This window comes from Mya arenaria, chromosome 1 (genome assembly GCF_026914265.1).
Source record: "Mya arenaria isolate MELC-2E11 chromosome 1, ASM2691426v1".
Taxonomy (NCBI): Eukaryota; Metazoa; Mollusca; class Bivalvia; order Myida; family Myidae; genus Mya; species Mya arenaria.
The window spans coordinates 41,893,544-41,916,627 of NC_069122.1; the positions used below are offsets into that span (position 1 = coordinate 41,893,544).

At 32.6% G+C, this 23,084-nt stretch overlaps 1 protein-coding gene across 1 annotated transcript; it reads right to left on the reverse strand.

Moving 5' to 3' along the window:
* Positions 1–786: 786 nt before the first annotated feature.
* Positions 787–20,880, reverse strand: LOC128227169 (gamma-aminobutyric acid type B receptor subunit 1-like). Its single transcript, XM_052937431.1, has 7 exons — positions 20,752–20,880; positions 12,782–12,919; positions 8,183–8,353; positions 6,673–6,774; positions 4,446–4,641; positions 985–1,131; positions 787–809 (listed from the first exon to the last, which is right to left on the reverse strand). The coding sequence occupies exons 1-7, from the start codon at positions 20,878–20,880 to the stop codon at positions 787–789; spliced, it is 906 nt and encodes a 301-aa protein (XP_052793391.1).
* Between the last annotated feature and the right edge of the window lie 2,204 nt (positions 20,881–23,084).

The window sequence follows — 23,084 nt, forward strand, 5'->3', positions numbered from 1 at the left end:
ATTTATTAATTCCCCCCCACTTCAGATAAGTAGGTCCAAAAATTTAACCATGCTAGTAATTCTTATCTTGCCCTCGGACAATGATAAAACAAGTACCCGTATGGAACTCCTTTTTAATGGTCATCACATTGTAATTACCTCCTTTGTTGAAGACTGTCGTCTGTAACATCATAGAAACATTGTCTTGTGGCAATATTTAGAATGCTTATTAATCATTTCTCGCTTCAGTTGTCACCATAAAAAAGTTTCCACGCATCTTTCAATAAATAATGCTTCACTCTCCTCAGAACTACTTAAAGACCGATCTGACTATTAACATAATCTGAATCACTGCGCGCATATCCATGACAACCACGAATTATCACACATCCATACGCATTTATTTCCACTACGCACAAAAGAATTCTTGCAAAAAAAATTTTTTTCTTAATTTTCTTAAACTGAGGTGGGAGAAAAAGCATATACCATAGCTGCGAGTGTAACAAAGGTTTACCCCAACCCACGCGCAGATTGTTAAGCGGAAAAACTCGGTAAACCTCGTTTCCGCTAAACATCCTACATTCTCGGCTATGGGAGATACTTATAGTTTTTGTTTTGTCTTCTGTCGTATTAGTTAGATTACCTGAAGTAAAAACTTAGGTATGGGCGTAGTGACCGTATTTTATTTCAGATAATCTAACTGACTAAGAATAGACCCTCATTGACTGACATTGTCCATGCATCATCTGACTCAAGGAGTGTGTATTGGATGAGAGGCAGAAGACGGACCCGCGAAAGTTCAAAATCTTAACGATTAAGCTTAGTACCATCTGCAATTTCATTGGATAAAAATGTAGGTTATATTCTAAACCGTATCAGCCTTGAGGTCACACCAAAGAAACGCTAAGCATAACTTTAAAAAAATCTGAATATAATGATAAACATTGGTTCACTAAATACATTTATGTCGTGTCCTTCTTGTCCTGTCCAACATTGCTCTATTACCTCTACGCGTTAATTCAGTGTCGGTGCAGTGCAGTGCTAAGGCGGCAATCCAGATGTGGTCGTACGACTGGCCGACAACACTTTTGTACATATCTAGGTCTGTGTTATAGCCTGTGTCGTTGTAGTAGCGGTCCAAGAATTCTGAAACTGTAAATATTTGTTTTTTGAAGGTGAATGACACAATTTTTCCTAAATAATCCTGTTCTACATCATGTGACATCAAGTCATATTGTTTACATGCTCATTGGCATGTTGTTTGAAGATTGTTTTAACATGACGGAAATTGTAGATTTTCCATAAAATATCCAGAGCTTAAAACTAATCTAGCCACAACTATTTTAAATAAATGGACACATAGTTATCATTCACAGTATACCCAATAATATATAACCACTTTAACCATATTATGCAGCTTATCATTCATTATTTCATACATAAATTACTTATGTTTAAGTTTTATGTTTATAGCTATTCAACCATGTGACATAAAAACACAAAACAGGATATGGTGAACATATAAAGGAACGTTATCACGCGATGTGAGAATGTATATACTGGCGTACTCATTTATTGAAGATACACGGATAAGTTGTTAGAGCTTGGTTGATTTTCAAAGAAATGCGATAACATCTCATGAAAAGAGGCATTCAAGTAAATAGTTAAATTCATGACCAATTGAATAAGCATTACGGGCATAATAAGAGCGACGTCTTCCTATATCTTTGGAGCAGTTAGTTAGCATTTTACTGACCGTTCCAAGGCGTTTGGAAATGTAGATAACAAACTAGGAGGCAATGTTCACCTTGTCTTACACTTTGTTTGGTAACTAAATTATCGAGGTTTAAATATCGTTTACCCTTACACATGATTTTGTCCCTTAATAACAGTCACATATTATTGTAATACATTTTCCATCCATGGTGTTGTTACAACGTATGTCATTACGCTATTAACAGAAAGCTTTGTTTTTTAAATGGAGAAATTTATTAGTTAATAACAGATATTTGTCAGTTATCCCGTTGCCGATTTTTATGCTGATATTAGCTATGAACCACTGCCATTCGGGGATTGTTCTTATATGACTTACTTTCAAGCTTTTTGGTGCAATTCGAACAATTATCAGTGTAATTACAACCGTGAAGACCATCTTTCAAAAAGGCTTTAAAATATATTATAGTAAATACATTATGATCAAGAATGAGTGCCATACGCTTGAAACAGTACCTAATGTAAAACATATACCGTTGTTATAAAAGAAAAATTGCATATGTTAAAACAAAGATAAGTGATTAATAAATCACTTTCATTGCTCACTTGATGAATATCAACCGATTTCCCTCCGGGACAGCCATTTTCTACATTGTTAAATGATCTTGGCAAGAAGAATAGCATGAGTCATTATTAGTGGTCTCATTAATTGCACCTCACAAGTTCACGATTTAACGATATATTGTTAAGACATTCTTTCATAAAATGAATGAGTAGCGAATGATTTTTCTTGTGCTTTTGTAACAAAACTAGTGAGCATTAACTTTATCCCTAAAATCAAGAAACGTTTACGAAATCGTAAGTCTTGGATTATTAGTATAAACAAATATGAACATCACATGCCATTTCATTTAAAAGTAGACGCATTCCACGATGTGTTTCAGTGAAGTTAAGTGAACACAATTAAGTTTGAACAAATTCCCTTTTTGTTAGGTACCTCTCAACTATGCTAAGCGAGTTTTATAATAAAATATACTACTTTATAAATACAGATTATCAGTGTTCATTGACCAGAAACTGCCAATTCATTCATTATTGTTTTCATATATATTCACTAGTAATGTAAAATAAATAGAATTGAAATATCAACTGATTTGGCTCTCTATGAACCAGATACCCTCCAAACCAGAGCACAAGTGGTCTTAAACAAAATACAGCATAGATCAGCTAGGTCTTAAGACGTATATATTGACATCAAATATACAGTCAATCATTACGACCTGAAACAGTTCGAACAAAAAGACTGAATAACGGTCTACAAAACGGCTGAAAATAAAAACCACGGTCGCTTTCTTAGATTTCTTTTTCTCGAGAAAAAAAACAACATTTTATAAACTCTAACCTATACTCAGAGCTCTCAACGTTGTATCTTTCCAAACAATTACACAATATTGAGACATTAAAAATATTAGCCTGATTTGAGCCAGGCTAGTCTGTTATAATTTACGACTGAAGTTATAAAGGCGCCGTCTCCTGCCAAGGCATCCTTGTTCTTGTCCAATCCAGTACACATAATTGTTAATTAGTAGAATAGGTCTTATAGAAAACTAAAAGCCGGAGCAAGCGGAGATTTATTGCTTAACAATACGGTGTCATGAGAAGTTACTTAACTAATAAAAAACAAGTGTCATAAGAAATAACTGAACTAATTAAAAATCATGTTTTATCAGAAACGACTAAACAAATATAAAACAAGAGTCATATGAAATAACTGAACTAAGTAGAAATCATGTTTTATCAGAAACGACTAAACCAATATAAAACAAGTGCCATAAGAAATAACTGAACTAATTAGAAATTATGTTTCATCAGAAACAACTGAACCAATATGAAAACAAGTGTCATCAGAAATTACTGAACCAATTAGAATTAGAATTAGAATTGAATCGCATAAGGTTGAATGAATTACTACGGAGGAAAACCCCGTGTATAAGTATACATGTAATTCTTTTTATCCTCGTTTTTAGTGTGTGTATTTATACCACGTGATAAATACGTCATAAATGCTACATCGAATGGCAATATGTGCTTCGCATGAAGACATAAAAAAGACAACTTTTCTTTTTCTTCTCCATTTTGATAAATTTCCTCAAACACTTCGACAAACCAGTTTTCAAAATAATGTTTCGTCTGTTTTCCCTCAGGCGGCGGTTTTGTGAAAAGGTTTGTCGAAGTGTTTTAAGAAACTAAACTACCAAATGCGGGACTGTAAGTGGCGTAGGTTTTATTTAAAATGGTGAACAAATAGTTTAAGGTATAAAGGGCTGTCACTGTTGCATTTTTAGACTTGTATTTATTGTTACAGATATAATTACATAATAATTTGATTAACCTCGAAACAGGTTTGTCGAAGTGTTTGATGGAACTAATCACCTTATCAAACACCGGTAAAAATCTAAGACGGGGCACTTAAGCTGCAAAGACTTCCCTTTGTTTCATTTAAAATGGTGTATTAAAAGAAAAGTTAACTTTGTTTAAAGTCTTCATTTGAAGCAAAATATAGCTTTTAGAGGAAACATTTATGACGTAATTTATCACGTGGTATTTACAAACTACTTTTTATTAGTATTAAGCTTGAAGAAAAAACAACGACGTGGTAAAATACACATTAACTTATTACATTCTGACATCTGTCTTATTTACAGAGCGCATAATTTACATATATATTGCATAAAGAAACAACATAAATTTACCCGTCATTCCGTGAATACCCTTCTCTTCTCTTGGGTTAAAATTAACGGCTGAAGTTAAGAAGGCACCGTCTGCAACTAAGGCCATTTGCTCCTGAGTACAGTCAATGTCATTCTGTTTCACCAGCCAGAAAGTACTGGAGTACCAGCCCGCAAACACCCATACGATCTTGGCGCCGTACAGACCTACCTTGTATGCCTTTAACAGGCAAAATATTAAATTTATTCAATTAAAGGTTAACAATTTTGGTGAATGAGCTAGTCAAAAACAAGATAAAATGCGGAATTAAATAAGATTTTGAGGAATGATAGCAGTTAAGCAACTTAAAGGTTGATTAATTTTTTCCGGCTGTGTATTACTCTCAGAATAGTATATAGAACGGATCATTTACTGAACAAAAAACAATTTTGCATTGAACATTCAAAATTATGCATGGAAGCAAATATTTAATCATTCAATATTTTAGTTTTAATAAATACATACCGTTTGATCCATTGACTGTTATCCGAAATATTGAATTATACCTGAGATGCTCAGACATTAATGCTGTTTTTTATATAGGAAGATAATGTTGAATCTGACAAACTTGCGTCATGTGACTGCAGGCAATTCACATACTGAAGTATGCTTACAAACATAAGTATTTTTTTTAAACATTTTAAATGCATCGTACTTAAAATATCATGCTCTTTGATAAAGTTACGTACAATTTTATCAGACAATGTTGAAAAACGATGCAAATACAAAATAAAAAAGTTCAAATCACTCAAGATAAATCATCCCGAAAATTGCTTGTATGTTTATATTTTGGAAACTAAAAATCAGTATAATTCACTTTCTAGCTGTTTGTTTCAGCTCATAAAAGCGCAACATGATGATGCAATGGTGCAACTTTGATAATGCAATGGTGCAATTTTTATAATGCAATAATGCAACCTTGATGATGCAATTATGCAATCTTGATAATGCAATCAGGCAACTTTGATAATGCAATGATGCAATCTTAATAATGCAATGATGCAATCTCAATAATGGAATCATGCAACTTTGATAAAGCAATGATGCAACCTTGATGATGCAATCATGCAATCTTGATGATGCAACTTTGATAATGCAATGATGCAATCTTGATGATGCAATCATGCAACTTTGATATTGCAATGATATAACCTTGATGATGCAATGATGCAACTTTGATAATGCAATGATGCAGTTTTGATGATACAATGATGGAACCTTGATAATGCAATGATGCAACCTTGATGCTACAATGATGCAACTTTCATAATGCAATGATGCAACCTTGATGATGCAATGATGCAACCTTGATTACGCATTGATGAAGTCTTGATAATGCGGTTTGTTAAATACTGAAAATGTAATGATGCAACCTTGAAAATGCAATATTTTTTAATCTGTGTTCTGAATTCCGACTGTTGAAGCTAAAGATTTATTATGAAGAAATGGTAAGACCTTTTTAATGAACGGCTATATAAAACATAATATAATACTATTCTTACGGCACACAGCAATGATCTCGCTCTGTCTTCATACATCGCTGTCATGATTATCCTGGCATCACGTTTCTGTCCATTTAAAGAATATATCTATATATGATGAATACTACAATATATGTTTGTATTCCAAACATCAGTATATACTATTATGCGAACAGTTACATATTCGTTCGTTAAACAAAAAAAGGTTTTAATTAGCTGTTGTTTGGCAATTGTCCTTATTTTCTTACGATTTTTTATCATGCAATGTTCGTATATTTACTTTGATGTCGAGATAATGCCATAATATTGTGTGTTTTTTTCGATATATTTGCTTTTTTCGATCTGGATTAGAGTACTTCCGCTTAAAATATGTATCTATATGTAATAATGTTTATTGTTTCTTCGACACGATTACTTGCCAAAGTCAACATGATTAAAAAATTGTGTAATGCGTCATTTTAGAATATGTTTTGTATTGAAACCTTTTTGTTCCATCCATTTTCCACTTGCTTTAATATGTGAATAGTATAAGAAACGTAAACACTACCATCTTAGGTCAGTAATATTTAGTTATTACTAGAAGATACACTGATATTTGACCTACGGCTATGTTCCCTAGAACTGACGACCGAAAACCCGTATACAATGATTACTATTTGTTACTGATCTGTTTACACCAGACCTGTTAAATGCAATCGAGAAAGACGAATGACTACTCGTTGAAGCTCACCTTCAGGTTCTCGACCCTAGACATGGGATCGTGCACAAAAATCTCCTGGGTAATTATGGTGGCATTCATGTCCGAAGCTCTATGGAAAAAGTCGTCCGTGACCTAGGTCAAAAGAAAAAGAAGATCGTTATAGTTGAAATACGAGATTCTTTTAAGGAACTATCAGTTAATGCAACCTTTTTTCCACCAAGCATTTTCAACGCACAGCTGTTCCTTATTTTTTTGGTTTCGAAGCATTTTCGCACAGCATTTTAAAAACACCATTAAATGATCCCAACCAATTACGTCATTGAAGTATTGATTAGTACCTTCTAGTGTGATCGATTATCTATTTCGTGTTTTCATCATGAGAAAATGTTAACTTTTGATCAAAGTATCGTCCAGGTTTCATTTCTTATCATAAAACTACGTCTACTTTTGAACTCCTTATTTTGAACTTGAATTTAAAATATATAATCATAATTTTCAACAAAATGACAGTTTCTTATGTACATAGTTATAATTGTTGTAGTTTTTTGCTTATCATACATCATATAATTTCTACATAAGACGGTGAATAGTTGGAGCAAAGGCCTCAATTCGAGCCAGAGTGCATGCTCGTAGCGCTTAATCCTAAAACTATCAAAGACTTAATGCAATCTGTCGGTTGTCGTCTTAAATTTTCTAAATAAGACTCAAACTGCGAGTGCATGAGTGTTAGTACTAAGATGGTTTAATTGCAGCGATAATGCTCATTATTGCCAAATCATTATGCTCTACATTGCGAATAAGTGTTATGTAACTCGGTTTATATCGGCTTTATGACAGTATAACCGGTATTTTTGTATTTAAGTTCGCGGAAGCGGAGCAATATTCTCTATAAAGTACACATTTAGAAAGTCTTATTTATGGTTTATAATATGTTCTTTTGACGGATATATTATTATTATTACGAAATAATGCCATAAGACGTGTTTAAACTATGTACGTGACTGGTTGAACCATTCAAAAATGTTGGTACATGCTCAAATATTGTCTTGTATTGACTAAAGACCCCAAATTTGAAAAGCGTTAGTAAAAAAGAGGCTACCAATACATTCAATTAAGGTTGAAATATCAATTATCTTATGTATGAGTTATTGTGGGCGAATGGATATGTTATCAGTTTCCAAAATAAGTTCTAAATTATCGTTGCCGCTCCCACTACAACCAGGTTTCTTTTATTCCTTTTTACTTTGTTCTTGACATTTAATGTCTTCATTTCCACGTTCTCAAGAAAGTGCTGAAACTAATTTTGTAATAACTTGTAGTCCATCCCATTTGTTCTGTTCGTGTGATTGTTTATTTGTATGTTTAATTTGATGTTAACACAGGAGATCAAACATATAAAAAACGTACATTACCGCAATGTTCGCGTTACCACAGAGAATGTTCTTAGTGACTAATAGGAATTGCCAATACACATTGAATTAAGTTAACATGATAAGCCATCATCACGATATATGTCATATACTAAAGTTACGGTACCTACCACGGAGAAGAACTCAAGCGCTTGATGGATTGTGGCGACCTTCTTCCAATTAAATTCCCGCATAAGTTGAATCCTCGCCTCGTTCACCATCTGGTCCGGGGTCGCTATCCGAAAGAACTTGGGGAACCGCTTCCGGTCTGATAGGATGGGCGAGGAGGAGCCGTAAGATAACTAAAATGAAAAGGTTTGAAGGGTGGTTGTTCATTTTGGTTTGTAACCCCCTTCTTAACTCTGTTTTACTGACCGTTCCAAGGCGGTAAACCAATGTTTGCTTACATGGTTACGATATGTTCTAGTGTTTGCATCTGGCATGTTTTGTATGTTTGTGTCCTCGTTAAGCGGCTATTGGGTTATGGTATTGTTCCTTAAACAGGGTCATTGTAAATTGGTTGGCTGCTGGGCTTGAAAACCTTCACATTTTGCTTATAGTGCACTCACAAAGTCATGAAAGCTATTTGAAATATTTCTTCTGGATTGACCGGAGTAAACAAGGGTGACATAAAATTGACATGTTAATCCAAAAAAATATTATGTAATTTCTGTTTCTGTCGAACAAGTTTATGTTTTATAACTTTTTAATAATCCATACAAATTATATCGTTAAAAACGTGAAATTAAACAAGGAAAATGACTTCTTTAAAGATGAATTCTTGAAACAAAATAGCATCCTTACATGAATAGGCTTTCAGTCCTTTGATTTTATGAACATTTTCTAATTCATGTTCATCTTTAAAACCACTTTTGGCTGACTCGGAGTGTTTTGGCATGCGATGTCAAATGTTTTATATGGGTGATCATTTGGAAGAAAAGCTTGGCTAATATATGTCGCTTTTCTTTTAATAATGTTTCCTTTATTTGTTCCCGGCCTTAGTACAATGATGCTATTTTATTATGAAACTCTATGATCACACAGTTTCAAACCTTTTAATGTATTTACTGTGTGTGATGCTCATAGTTTCAAACATTGAATGCATCGTATCTTTGAAAAGTTTTTGCATTAGGTGCTCTGAATTGTATTCCTCTAATCATTGAAGAACTTGGGGTTTACCTATAAGTTTATTATTATTTGATTTATTTTTAAGCTTCCTCAAGTAAATGCATATTACTATGATAAGATTTACCTTTTACGTTTTTTCTTTATTTAGGATTGTTCGGATAATTGGGATAAGAGTGAGGTTTGTGCACTGGTTTAATCCCTCAGTAAATTTACATTTTACTGACCACTCCAAGGCAATACCAAACAATCCTTGATAAACACAACTAGCGATTTTAAATTTGAATAGAAATTTTAAGAATTACTAATTTAAACGAGATTATGGCAGTAACTTGAGGGGCAAATGTTGGATGAAATACCTGGAAATATGATTTCGTTCAAACGTTTACATTATTGATTTATTTGGGATTGTTGGGATAAGAGTGAGGTTGTGCACACAGACTGGTTTAAAATAGTATGTATGCACTGTGCTGTTTGTGGAGTTTTGTGCTTCCATGTTTCTTGTTTGTGAATTTTAGCTCTACTGGTCAAAGGCCAAAGGTAATGTTTATGTAGTATGTGCGTCCGTGCATCTGTTAACAATTCCTTGTTAACACGATACAGCCTTCAGTTTTGATTGAATCTCGATGAAACTTTTACAGTATCTACATATCCATTAGAGCTTGGTTCCTTTTGAAAACCAGATCCGCCCACGCATGCCTAGATTATGGGCCTTGATAGTATAAAAAATCAGTGCGTCTGTAAACACTTCCTTGTTAATACGATACAGCCTACAGTTTTGATTGTATCTTGATGAAACTTGTAGAGTATCTACATATCCTTTAGAGCTCGGTTCCTTTCGAAAACCAGATCTGCCCATGCATGCATAGATAATGGGCCTTGTAATGATTAGCTTATGGGCATTGATAGTATGAAATATGCTATTGTGTAAAACATGTTTTGCAAATATGAGACAGCCTTCAGTTTTGACTTTTTCTCGATGAAACTTGTACAGTATTCAGATATCCGTAAGAGGTTGGTTCTTTTCGAAAACAGTGATGTTGACCACTCAAATCCCAGCCAGACTAGCATAGGCCCTTTGTGGCCTCTTGTTTGTTTCTATGTTCTATATCTTTGGCGTTTACCCAGTGCTATTTAATCGGGTTTAAACGTTTTGCTACGGGGCTTGTTTCTGTAGTTTTCGCATAAATTTTAACGAAACTGTGCAGAGAAAAAAACAACTTGACAAGTGTACAAAAGATTTCTTTTGGAATTCTAATCTTAACTTCAGAACGATTTATGTATAAATAAATATTCATAAAATAATACTGTTGATATTGTATTCTATGAGGAATTAAGTAAAGGAAGAAAGCCATCTTTTCAATGGGTACATTTCGGAGCATTAATTTTCAAATAGACAATAAAGTAGTAGAACATTTCGCAATAAGAATATCGGTATGAATGGATATATGAATTTATTTGAACGCTGCATCAATGTAACGGTCCCCCAGGGCCCCCTCCTGAGTTTTTAATTCATGCAAAATGCCTCACTCGAATCACTGATACCCTTAAACCAGACTAAAAATAGAAAGATCGAATACATTATCTGTCAATCTTGTGTATGCTTCGTATACATTAAATTGCCGAAATTGGTTATATGTTGCAAGTTTAAAATAAAACAAATGTTGCCAATATCATATTTAGGATTCGACATACAAATGTGATATAAATGTTCATAGCGTAAAAAACAATTGACATATTATCTAGTCACATCATAATCGTGTACAAACGCACTCATTGTGACTAATATCCACTGTTTTGTTTTTGTTATAGAAAATATTTCACAATTCATCGATACAAAATTAATGGTTCGTATAAAATGTGAAAAAAATGCTTGTTTCCATGATCAGATCATCAAAAGTTCAAATTCACAGCTCACTAGGTCGAGCCAGTATTCATTTTGATTATATTATACGTTCAATACACATATAACTGTAATTATACAGGTAATCACTGTTATCCTGATAGTTGATTTTTGTAAGCATGAGATAGCAGGAATAAGTCAAACTAGCAATTAAAATACACATATACAGAATTTAGTAGTAAGCATTTATGTTTTTTGTGAGTCCTCTTCAGTATAACGTTGTATGAGATAACACGTGGGATGAGTGACAGGTTGACATATTTTCTAAATAATACACTAAAGTGGAATAAACAAATTTTGTTGATTTGAGATAACACGTGGGATGAGTGACAGGTTGACATATTTGACTCAATAATACACTAAAGTGGAATAAACAAATTTTGTTGATTTGAGTTAACACGTGGGATGAGTGACAGGTTGACATATTTGACTCAATAATACACTAAAGTGGAATAAACAAATTTTGTTGATTTGAGTTAACACGTGGGATGAGTGACAGGTTGACATATTTGACTCAATAATACACTAAAGTGGAATAAACAAATTTTGTTGATTTGAGTTAACACGTGGGATGAGTGACAGGTTGACATATTTGACTCAATAATACACTAAAGTGGAATAAACAAATTTTGTTGATTTGAGCTAACACGTGGGATGAGTGACAGGTTGACATATTTGACTCAATAATACACTAAAGTGGAATAAACAAATTTTGTTGATTTGAGATAACACGTGGGATGAGTGACAGGTTGACATATTTGACTCAATAATACACTAAAGTGGAATAAACAAATTTTGTTGATTTTTACAATTGATGGCGTAATCTAAAGACAAGAAAACATTTCAAAAAATACATATATATAATCATGTATTTCTATATTTATTTGAACAGCATCTTATTGATTGTTGCAAGATGTTTAATTGATAACTCTGAAAGGGAGATATAAATATAATACTGCCAACGTTGTAAATATCTTCAATATGATTTATTTCCGTCATTAATCTCGAACCTTGTATAACAATCGCATGGCGTCCATTGTGGCTAGTGTTGGGAATTGGACAGAAACATAGCTATCGATAATCGGTTTCTGATACCGATCAATGATCGATTATTAATCGATTTAATCAATAATTAATAACCTTTGATCATAGTAGTTAAGGCATACAGATGCGGTACATGCATCAGTTTTAAGCACCAATGTGTCAAAATGGCATTATTTATTCAAAACGCAACCATCTTTACGTATTTAAGTTACTATTGCATAACATGAGACCACATGCTCTATTTTTGTCTTACATTTAATACTGTATACATGTGTAAAATACACATATCAATTTCTTTTTAATTATCACCCATAAGGCCTTTATCTGAGTAAGTACCAGAAACTATAACATATATTGCTAAACCTGAGTAAGGTTTCAGAAGAAAATATAAATTCATGGCCATATCTGAGTAGGATTCCGGATGAAATTCCTCAAATATTATTTCGCTTTGGTAGGATTTAAGAAGGGATAAGCTATATATGGCCTAAGCTGAGTAAGGTTCCAAGAGGAATTATTAATATATGGTCTTAACAGATTGGAGTTACAAAAAGGAACTAGCAATATATGGTTCCATACATGAGAATGATGCTAAAATGATTTAGCATTATATGGTGAGTTAGGTAAGCTTCAATAAATGATTAGTAATATAAGGTCTTACCTGAGTAAGGTTCCAAAGATATGAAACTTGTGCGGTCGCCGCGGAGCACGTTGAGCAACCGTCCCCGAGCACCATGTGATATGGCAGACCGGCTTTTAGCTCCCGGAACATCCGATACACGGCTACACCCTCGCTGCACTGAAATAATGAAATAAAAGCTTATAACTTATGCTAAGGACGTGTGTTGACTTCTTACAATTTCGGTTAGCTGTTTGAAGTATTTATATTATTATGAACATGATACATACTAATACATTCGTGTCCATCTAACATTAGTTAAAAGCTTCTAGTGCATTGCTCGTTTGTAGGGAAGACAACATTTGGATACATGTAAAGCTCGGTCCGACTACAGGGGCCGATTAGGTACGTGATAAATCCACACCAATAAGAGCAACTAGTGTAAGGCAAAAACAATAAAGGCAAAGCACACCTAGGGTTGTTTTGATAGCCATGGGGGAACTGTTAGTAGTGCTAAATCAAAGTTATGGTATCATCAATATGTATCAGTTTACCCTACACACAAGGACATGTCTATCTCATCTAGGTTTTGTCATCTTCCTTTTTGAGAGGCGATAACTAGGCCAAATCACAACCAAACTTAATTACGTTTTGAACTCATTTACAGCCGAACTAATATCTACGGCCCAGTTACCCCCAAAACCCATCTTAAGTTATCCAGATTAAAACAGTTTAAAAACATAACGATTCAACTCGAGTGCCGTAGCCGAACACCTTATATTGAGCAAAATACCTATCCCACAGAAATCATTTTATTAGTTACCTTTCCAATAACAATTTTCAAAACAGCACCTCATTCCTCCACTCACCTATAACATTGGGGACCGATTGGACTTATTATTTCTATATAAAGTAGTATTTTCAAAGCTTACTTGTCATAACGTTGTGTCCGGTTATTTAATTGAGGCCAATGTTATTGCATAAACTAAATATGCATGATTAAAATTAATAGCGCACTTTTCCTGATATTTATATAATTCTTGCTAATACAGACAGGTAGTGTGTTTGTGAAATGAAGGAATATGGTATTTTGAAAATAAATCAATAAGCTTATTCCTTATTTAATTGTCATAATGGTTTCCAATTTGTAATACTTCAAACACTATTAGGTTTTCACGATACAACAATCATGATAAAAAAAGTAAAACAGCGGTGTTTTGTTTTGCCTGTTTATTTGAAATGGTTAAAGACCGACCTGTTAGATCTGTCCATGACTCAAGTAGGATGACAACATAGTAATTGTCAAAAACATTTTAAAATAAATAAATATGGAAAAACTCTCCTATTGATCCCCTATATAGTTCCATCTTTCACATGCTTAAATACAATTACAAAAGCAAAATGCTTTCTACAAATGTTTTTTGTTTCTCTAAGTTGCGACAAAAGGAAATATCAAAAGACTAATTTCCTTACATAAATGTTTTTTCCGTGGTAGAAAACAGTTGTTTGTTTTTTGAAATATAGTTTTTTTGTGTGAATTAATTGAATATGTAAATTTTTGAATTAAAGTAATATTTATATGAAAAACTACCAAAACAAGCACAGTTGCCAACAGTTAAATTCAGTAAAAGATTGTAAAATAATAGTTATGGAAATACATATTTGAGCGGACCACGTGACAATTCATTTGAATGATTTGTCACTGCAGTTATGGTTAAATTAGCTATATATGTATACAATTATGTTATAATTCATGAACAAGTGCTTTTTAAATATGATATTAAAATCAAATCTCAGAATGGTGTATTGTTGAAGGTATGCGGTCATGTGTACTCGTCAGCATTCAAGAACCCCATAAAGATTGAATTTCGGATAACAGCTATTGATAACGATTATTCGCGAATGTTTTGTTTGGTGTCAAAGAGTACTTAATTAGAAATAGAATGAAACAAAGAATGCGAAGTTCTAATTTACTGAGATAGAATTAATGTCATGAAACTGACATTTAAATTAGCCCTTCGTTCAGTAATAAAGATTTCAGCAACCGTATGCGATTTGGTTCCAACTTGAAGATAGTGAGATTCATAGCAACAGAGATTCAAAACAAAATAGTTTGACAACGTGAGCGACTGTAAGTCTTAATTGAATTCAGGGCAGGACTATGTTTGTATTGAGCAAATCATTTTTGCGCTTAACTCGGCTTAACTATATTTGTTTCCAAGAAGTAAAAGACCAATATTATTTGATCTATTTTGCAAATACAATTACACAGCTTGTTACAAAAGTGTTTGGGGTTTTTTTCTTTTCTAATTTTAAAGATCGGGAAGGGACTCATTAGCTGAAACAGTCATCTCAACGCCTTATATATCATTTATTGCCTCAGCCCCTATTGATGAAGTGAAAGAAATCTCCTCTCTTCGAGTTTTTGTTCCCAAACTATTTAATTAATAGTTAACTCGCTGCTTTCAAAACGGAATTTCCCGAAACTTGAAATGACTTGTGACCTATCTTATTTCTAGAACAAGGGTATTTTTGTTTTCGAAAACTGATAGTGTGATATGCAAGTTCGGTTACTTTCAGCTTAAAACATTTATTTCATATTGATTATAACGCAAGCTGACAGATTTTAGAATCACGATCGAGGCCGTTTCCTTGGAATAGACCAGTGCTGAATATCCATTTTGAGAGACCACGAGAACTTACCCCTAACGGGGGTTGAACCCAGGACCTCTTGAAGAGGTAGACCCTTATACCACTTGACAGTTTTCGTGCACTTCTTTTATGTACTCTTCTTGTACTTTAATACCTGCATATATAACACGAATTTCAATTGATTTTGGGGTTATATAACACCTACAATTACAATAATAAGTGGAACCGAAAGAGAACAACCGTGCCTAATCTGTAGATTTACTGATCCAGAGATCATTTTAGTGCAAAGATATTATCAACGGTTATCAATGAAGTTTTTTTAAGTGCAACTTTTTTCCAAAATATTTACGAGAACATTTTTAATTTAAGCTGGGCATGAATACATAATAAACTTACTCCGCCGCCATTTATTGAATGAAAATTTTAAAGGTCGAATGTGTTAGCAAAACATTTGAGGATAATCATTGGATATCAAACATTTTTCTTAGTTTTAGAATGTGTTTCATGGTACATGGATATTATATTACTGTCAGAGACCAGTCTGTTTCGCTTGAAGACAGGCCGTTTTACACATAATGATGAGGACCACGCTAGGTTGTTGACAAATTTTGAGGAGTGGGTGTGGTAAAAAAAATCAGTTAATTGTGTGAATTTTCCGGGAAGTTCGTATTACGTATTACAACGCAAAACAGTTCAAAATACATTTGAACGATGATATAACATTCTATTTAGGTTCGAACAGTTGTGTTCGTCTGTAATTTGTTTGGTATGAAAACATATGTTCGAACATTCACCTTCAAGCTCAAGGGAATGTTTGAAAAACGGGATAACTACTTTTCTAATAAAAAATCGTTAATTTCCAACTCTATCTTAATTTTTACTTGTGAAATATTTCTTAAAATATTTATGGTTCAAAGTGAAGTGTTCTGTTTTGATCAAAGGGAAAAAACTTCAATGGATTTTAAAAGTAGTTCTTAAAGTGGATATTTTTACTCCATGTTTTGTAGTGATTTTCACTGTTGTTATTTCACTGATAAAACTCATATTTCATCGAAAAGCATAAAGGAAAGGGTACTGATGAGCACCCATTTTATTAAAGGAATCACTTAATCTAAATTTAGTCAAAATAATAAGTATGGCATTCAACTGTATAAAAGACTATTTAAAAGCTTGAAACTCCACATTCTTTGTTGAAAAGATCAGTATAATAAATTACCAAATAAATATAACCTTCTTGATTGCGAACTATTATTTCGGGTAAAACTTATTGCCGACTTTTTGCTTACAACTTGCTGCTTATATAACATGGATATTTAAACTGCCAATTTTCAAGGTCATTGTGCTCTCCGTTTTTGAACAATAACTATAATATTGTACTTAAGTGAAAAAACTATTAACGTGTTTGAAACTCTTATAAAAGGCAATAACAACAAGGTGGCGGATATAATCTAAAACGACCTTATTTTTTTGTAAACTATTTTTAGTTTTGTATTGACTGTAATATTGGTATATTCATCCGACCTAGAAGTTTCTTTCCAGAAATGAGGTATTGTTTGTTTTAAAATAGTTACTTCCGCTATCCAATTCTGTTTTATTGTTGAGTGTTAAGAAGTACATGTTGACCGAATTCGACGAAATATCATTTATGTAAGGTAGGATGGAATAAAATTAGTTCTTTAATAGTTCTTTATTATAGTATTTTTATTTACCTATTCTTATTAATGCATTTCCCTATATGATTTATTTCCTTATCCTGTAGTAGCTTTGGGTGTTTTGTTTGATTAACTGGTGGTGTTTAAACTGAATCCATAAATAATAATAACATAACATTTTTGTAGTATACATTGAAATTAATATGGAATAGGATACAATTCTTCCCAACAAAGTAAATTCATGTAGTTGCATTGTTTTATGATTATATCCAAAAATTCAAAATCTTACACTGTGTTCCCAATATCTCTTTTACGCCTAATGTATTTCTTTTTCAACTCCAAAGAAATTACAAAATCATAAAGTTTATAATCTTCATTATTAGGCGTTATGACATTGTCAGCAACTAGATTTACAACTTTTGGAGCAAGTTTATTCGTAATGTTAAAACATATATTCTATTTTCAAAGCGGGTTGTTGATGTGTACTTATAGTGCTTGATATAAAGGTATGAAAACATTTTTCTTAAAGTATATGCTTATACTTGTCACGGGGTGTTTTATTTGGGTGTATTGAGATTCATGTAACCCTTATTTGTATCTGTTGAAATAAAGAAACAACTATCTTATTGTCTTTTGGGTTATTATTTCCCTCATTCATAATCAGCATTTAATACGTTATAATGTTCTGAACAGCATTGTGTTCACTGGGGTGTTAAGCTACGATAATACAGTGTAGTTTCATTTAAGGTAGTATAGTACTTACTTTGTCATTTAATACCTGCATGCAAATGCCATTGTTATTAACAGTATTATTCCCTATACCTTATCACCTTAATACTACAGTTGGTCAAGCGTGAATAGGGTGGATCTGTGCCATTCTATGCTTGACACTTGACGATAACACATCGTATTCAAATATATATTATATATATATTTATATATATATATTGCAGATATGTTTATCGTTATCATTTCACAACTCCCATTGTTTTGTCATTTGTATCAATTCGTAATGTCATTTGTATTTATGCATTTTGCCGTCGACAGAACATTGTTCTTTATATTATTTGGCCATTCTATTAGTGTTTGAAAATCGGACTCCATTTGATATCGATAATCGAATCGAATCGGACCAAGCATTTCGATTTACTATCGGACAATAATCGAAAGCTCATATTATCAGTAAGGAATACATTATTTATACATAGTCGCACGAGCATTTAAATGGTTAAATCTGGATTCTGTACGTGTGTCGTGTGATGCTATAGACATGCTTTTTGCAACAGAAAGTAAATTCCAAAAACCTCTTTCTGTCTTTTAACAACTAAACAAAAAACATAAAACATCACAACACAACACATACTTAATAATTGCACATTATACTGCAAACTGCTGCACACTGGAACATGAAAGTTATCTTAATATTTTATCCATGTCAATGCATAATAACTTTTTGTGAACCTGTTAAATTTAACATTTAATTAGAACATCTTAATTTCATAAAACTTTCAACAAAAACGTAATTTAGTTAATTATAAACCAGACCAAAAACGGTTTTAAAAACAGAATGCATCATGCCGGAATCACCGGTATTTACAGAAAAGACCGGACCCACTACATCATAGAGACAGGTTATTGAAGAATGTTGTATGAAATATATACAATATTAAGACTAATTTGTAATTTTGGGAGAGGTTGTCAGTTTTTAAGCAAAAGTGTCAACATTCACCGCACTTGTGTAAGAGTGTTACCGCCCTTAATAAAATGAACTCAAAGAGAATTTATCTGAAAGAAAAAAAAAACATTTTCTCGACTTTTACCACAAAACAAAACAATACGTAGTTACCAGAAGTAACATTAGCGACATCGATTTTGGACAACCACTATCGATTGTCGCCGACATAGCATTGTAAGCGACGATTAATCGATTGTACTCGATAATCGTTTCATCACTACGTTCTATGCTTGACACTTGACGATAACGTATCGTATTCAAATATATATTATACATATATATTGCAGTCGCTTTGTCCATGCAACCCGTCGTCAATAATACGAACCCGAGCTAGACCTCCGGTAACATACTTTATACACATAATCCAATAGAGAAATAGGTCACAAGCTGTATTATAATATAGTATCGTTACCTTTCTTATATGTAAGCAAAAATTTAAAAAAATATATTTTAAGTTAAAGTAAGTTCATAATATTTATCAAATGATAAACTAATTAGGTCTAAAATGTTATGTCAGAACATTTGATAAAACTCTACCGTAATACCATGAACTCCAGGACATTTCGTTGTTCTTCTCAAATCATTGAAAACACTCTTGTAGCTTTTTTCCTAAGAAAGCCCCCTAACAATTTTAGGCCAATTAGAATACACGTTATAGTCAAAGTCAATATCATTTTATATTGGTTATTATGTTCATCGTCTTCAAAGGTTTATTTTTATTAATCTTTATAAAATACGACCTACTAATTTAGTATCTTAAGTTTTAAGTATTCTGGTACCGTCTATTAGTGATAGTGAATTAATTTCATCATTACTACGTCTATATGTTCAGGATTTAATAGCAGTTTTGAATGTTTGAATATTTGAGGTTTTCCTATTAAAAACTACCTCAGAATTTTTCTGAATCATAATCTAACTCGCCTTTAATTAGGGTAATACTTACGAAAATTATATCGTCCGGATTGTTGTATAACGATTCATATAAGAATTGTATTTCTTTTCGAATTCATTAAGACGGCTATGGCGAGTTTGTTGACTGTATTTGGAAAGGTCAACCATTCTATTTCTAAATGTTATTACCCTTAAATGTAATGATTTGTTGAATAATTGTGTCTAGAAGACTGAAGAGTTTAGTTTTATACTTATTTTAAGAAGATAGTTCTTTAATAAAATCCTATACGCTGGCATACTTATCTTATGGTACATGAAATTGTTTGTCCAGAACAATGAAAGCTGGCCGATTTTTATGGAACTTGGTGCATGTGCAATTACTTCTCAATCAACGTACCTCTACTTTATCAATGTATGTTTAGAATAAGGAGATTTTAATTGATTGAGTTACAGCAAACCCTAGAAGTACACGTGCCTTTTTGGACTAACGTTGATAAAACAAAAAAGAATACTGACTTTATGGACGGTTGTATTTATTTCTTAGGATATTGCTTCCTGCATTTTGAATAAAATATATAGTATTTCGAATCTTAAAGTAGACAAACATTTATTATTCTATAGGTCTTGTAACAAAAAGTTGTTAACTATGATGCAAGTAACACTTCTTTCACCAGGTAAATATGACGTTTATTTTCAAAACTGAGTCAGTGAGGCCATAATTTGATTGCATGGAATTTGAATTTGAAAGAATGGAAAGCATAATGAAAAATGTAAATAAATATATATTAGTGCGAAAATTGCCAAACAGAAGTATTTATAAGTTCGAATCCATGCGTTATTATGTAACGATTTGTATCCGTTTCTTTGATTTATTAATGTGCGCCAAGTACTCTTGATATTAACGATTTGAAACGCAATAGGGCATGCGAGCAATTGACCAAGAAGCGCTAGCACGCTTCATGGAATTTGCTCGCGTGCCCTACTGCGTCATACAACATAAACGTACGAAAATGCGATCACTCCTTAAATGAAATTAATTAGTCTTCCTAAGTTTCAGAGTTGAATTATTAAATGACACTCACCATCGAGTCTATGTAAGTGTACGTTAGATTGTATCCGGGTAAGATCCGAGGATCATTGTTGATGTCATGGAGTGCCATCTTGACCGGAAGGAGCACCGTCTCACCCCCGATCCATCCTTGACCGCTCATTGGCAGCAACCCGAGTAATCGCAATGTAGTGTTAGCCTCGTTTCCATAGCAACTGTTCATGCATAAAAGGAATATCGCAAAATACATGAATTTAATCATTTTTCTTCAAATATATGAACAAATGTTGTACTGTTTTCTTATTTATGTTGCGATAATTACAAAATGTATTCACGAAGAGAATAACAGTCCTTTTATACGGAACTCATGCTTAAGTCCTTGTGCTACACGCTTCTCTAAAAGCTTTCATATAATTGAAACACATTGCTTCTTATTATAAATTTATCGGATATGTTATTGGTTTGCTTTGATGTATTATTTTTCATCAGCTAACGACAATTTTGTGCATTAAACTAAATACGAAACATTGCCTTTAATCTGAAACGAAACATTCCACAACAATCATGGACTTATTGAAGTCGATTACATATCTCATTACAAATCTTATTTAGTACAATAAATTGGCAATTAAGAATCCATGACAGTATTCTCTTCCCAAATGAAAAATTGGCTTTAACCCACTTAAACGCGTTTGTGTTAGTTTTTTTTTATTTCTATAAAATGTGTTTTACGCGGGTTTTTTTGTTTGTTTTTTTGTTTAAATATGTTAGTTTTTAGCGGAGGTTTTCAACAGCATATGTGAGTTTTATGCACAAAACAAGTAGGCTTAAGTAGATATCTTTTCGACAAAAGTGAGCAAAAAGCATGCCTTTTACAATTGAAGTGAGACTATATGTCCCTGAAGCGGGGTTTTTACTAAAAAATGAGTTTTCAGACACAGAAGTGAGTCTTTTAAAATTGGATGATTTAAAAAATGCGTCTTTTCATAATTAGTGAGTTTTTCGCAGAAGAAAGACACTATAATCAGATTCAAATTACACCCGCTTTTTAAAGCGTGTATTTTTGCTATGCTGACTTTTAGAGAATTCAAACATTCTTTAGTATTGATTTCCTTCCCTTTATAAGTATTATTTATGAAAAAGACACAAGATCAGAATAACATCATTAAGAAATATATTTGTTAGGAAATGTTCTAAGATATAGAGGATATTTGTTTATTTCGGTGTAAGATCGTATTTTATTTCACGAGTGTCATAGAAAAACATATTTTCACGAGTGGCGAAGCCACGAGTGAAAATGTAGTTTTTTTATGATCACGAGTGAAATAAAATACGATCTTACACTGAAATAAACAATTTTTTTGTTTCTTTTATGCTTATTTTCGGAGTTTTATTTGTTGTTGTTTTTATTTATTTCTGAATTACCCCCTTTTTGAAAAGGGTGAGCTTTAGGCCGCTACCCTTGGAGCGCCCCTCATGCATAGTTATAGCTGTCAACTTTTCTACATTCGGTTTGCTGAGAAATAGTTCTCTGTTATTCATTCTTATAGCTTAATATTCGCTCGTTTTTTATTGCAAAGCTTTATGAACAGTAAACAATGAAGCATTATTAGTGCACATATGTTCCAAAAAATAATGAAAACACTTTTTATTTTAAGATGGGCATGAATACAACATCAAATTACTACGCCGCTATTTAAAGAATGAAAATTTGGAAGGTCAAATGTGTTAGCAAAACAAATGTGGATACTCGTTGGATTTTAACCGTTCTTCTTAGTTTAAGACTGCATGTACGCGAGTTTTTATAGTAAGTTAATATTCAGTCATCTTACTGTCAGAGACCAGTCTGTTTCGATTTAAAATGTTTGTTTTCCAGATAAAGAGTAAATACCACGCTAGTTTGTTGACACATTTTGAAGTGTGGGTGGGGTAAAAACATATCGGATCTATCTGTAAATTGTGTGAATTCTCCAGGAAGCTCATTTTACGTACTACAACGGTTAACAGTTCAAAATACATTTGAACGAGGATATAAAATTTTAATTATGTTCGAACAGTTGTTTTTTGTCTGTAATTTGTTTGGTATGAAAGCAAATGTTCGAACATTCAGCTTCAAAGATCAGTAAAATGTTTGATAAACGGGATAACCGGTAATAAACGGTAAGTTGTTAATTTTCAATTATATATTTATTTAAATTTATAACATATTTTTTCCTTTTTTAACATTTTTTGACATAATTTACTGAAGTCCAATGTTCTGTTTTGATTAAGGCAATTACATGTAACAACAAAGGAATTTAAAAGTAGTTCTGAAAGTTGATATTTTCACTCCTTATTTTGCAGTGAAAATATCAAACTGATATTTTC

Excerpts from the sequence above, each read along its gene's own strand:
- LOC128227169 (XM_052937431.1), bottom strand. The coding sequence starts at position 20,880 with ATGAGCGGTCAAGGATGGATCGGGGGTGAGACGGTGCTCCTTCCGGTC. Across the intron at positions 6,775-8,182 it reads CGCTTGAGTTCTTCTCCGTG|GTCACGGACGACTTTTTCCA; the intron begins GTAGGTACCGTA and ends CTTTTGACCTAG. Across the intron at positions 1,132-4,445 it reads GGGTATTCACGGAATGACGG|TTTCAGAATTCTTGGACCGC; the intron begins GTAAATTTATGT and ends AAATATTTACAG.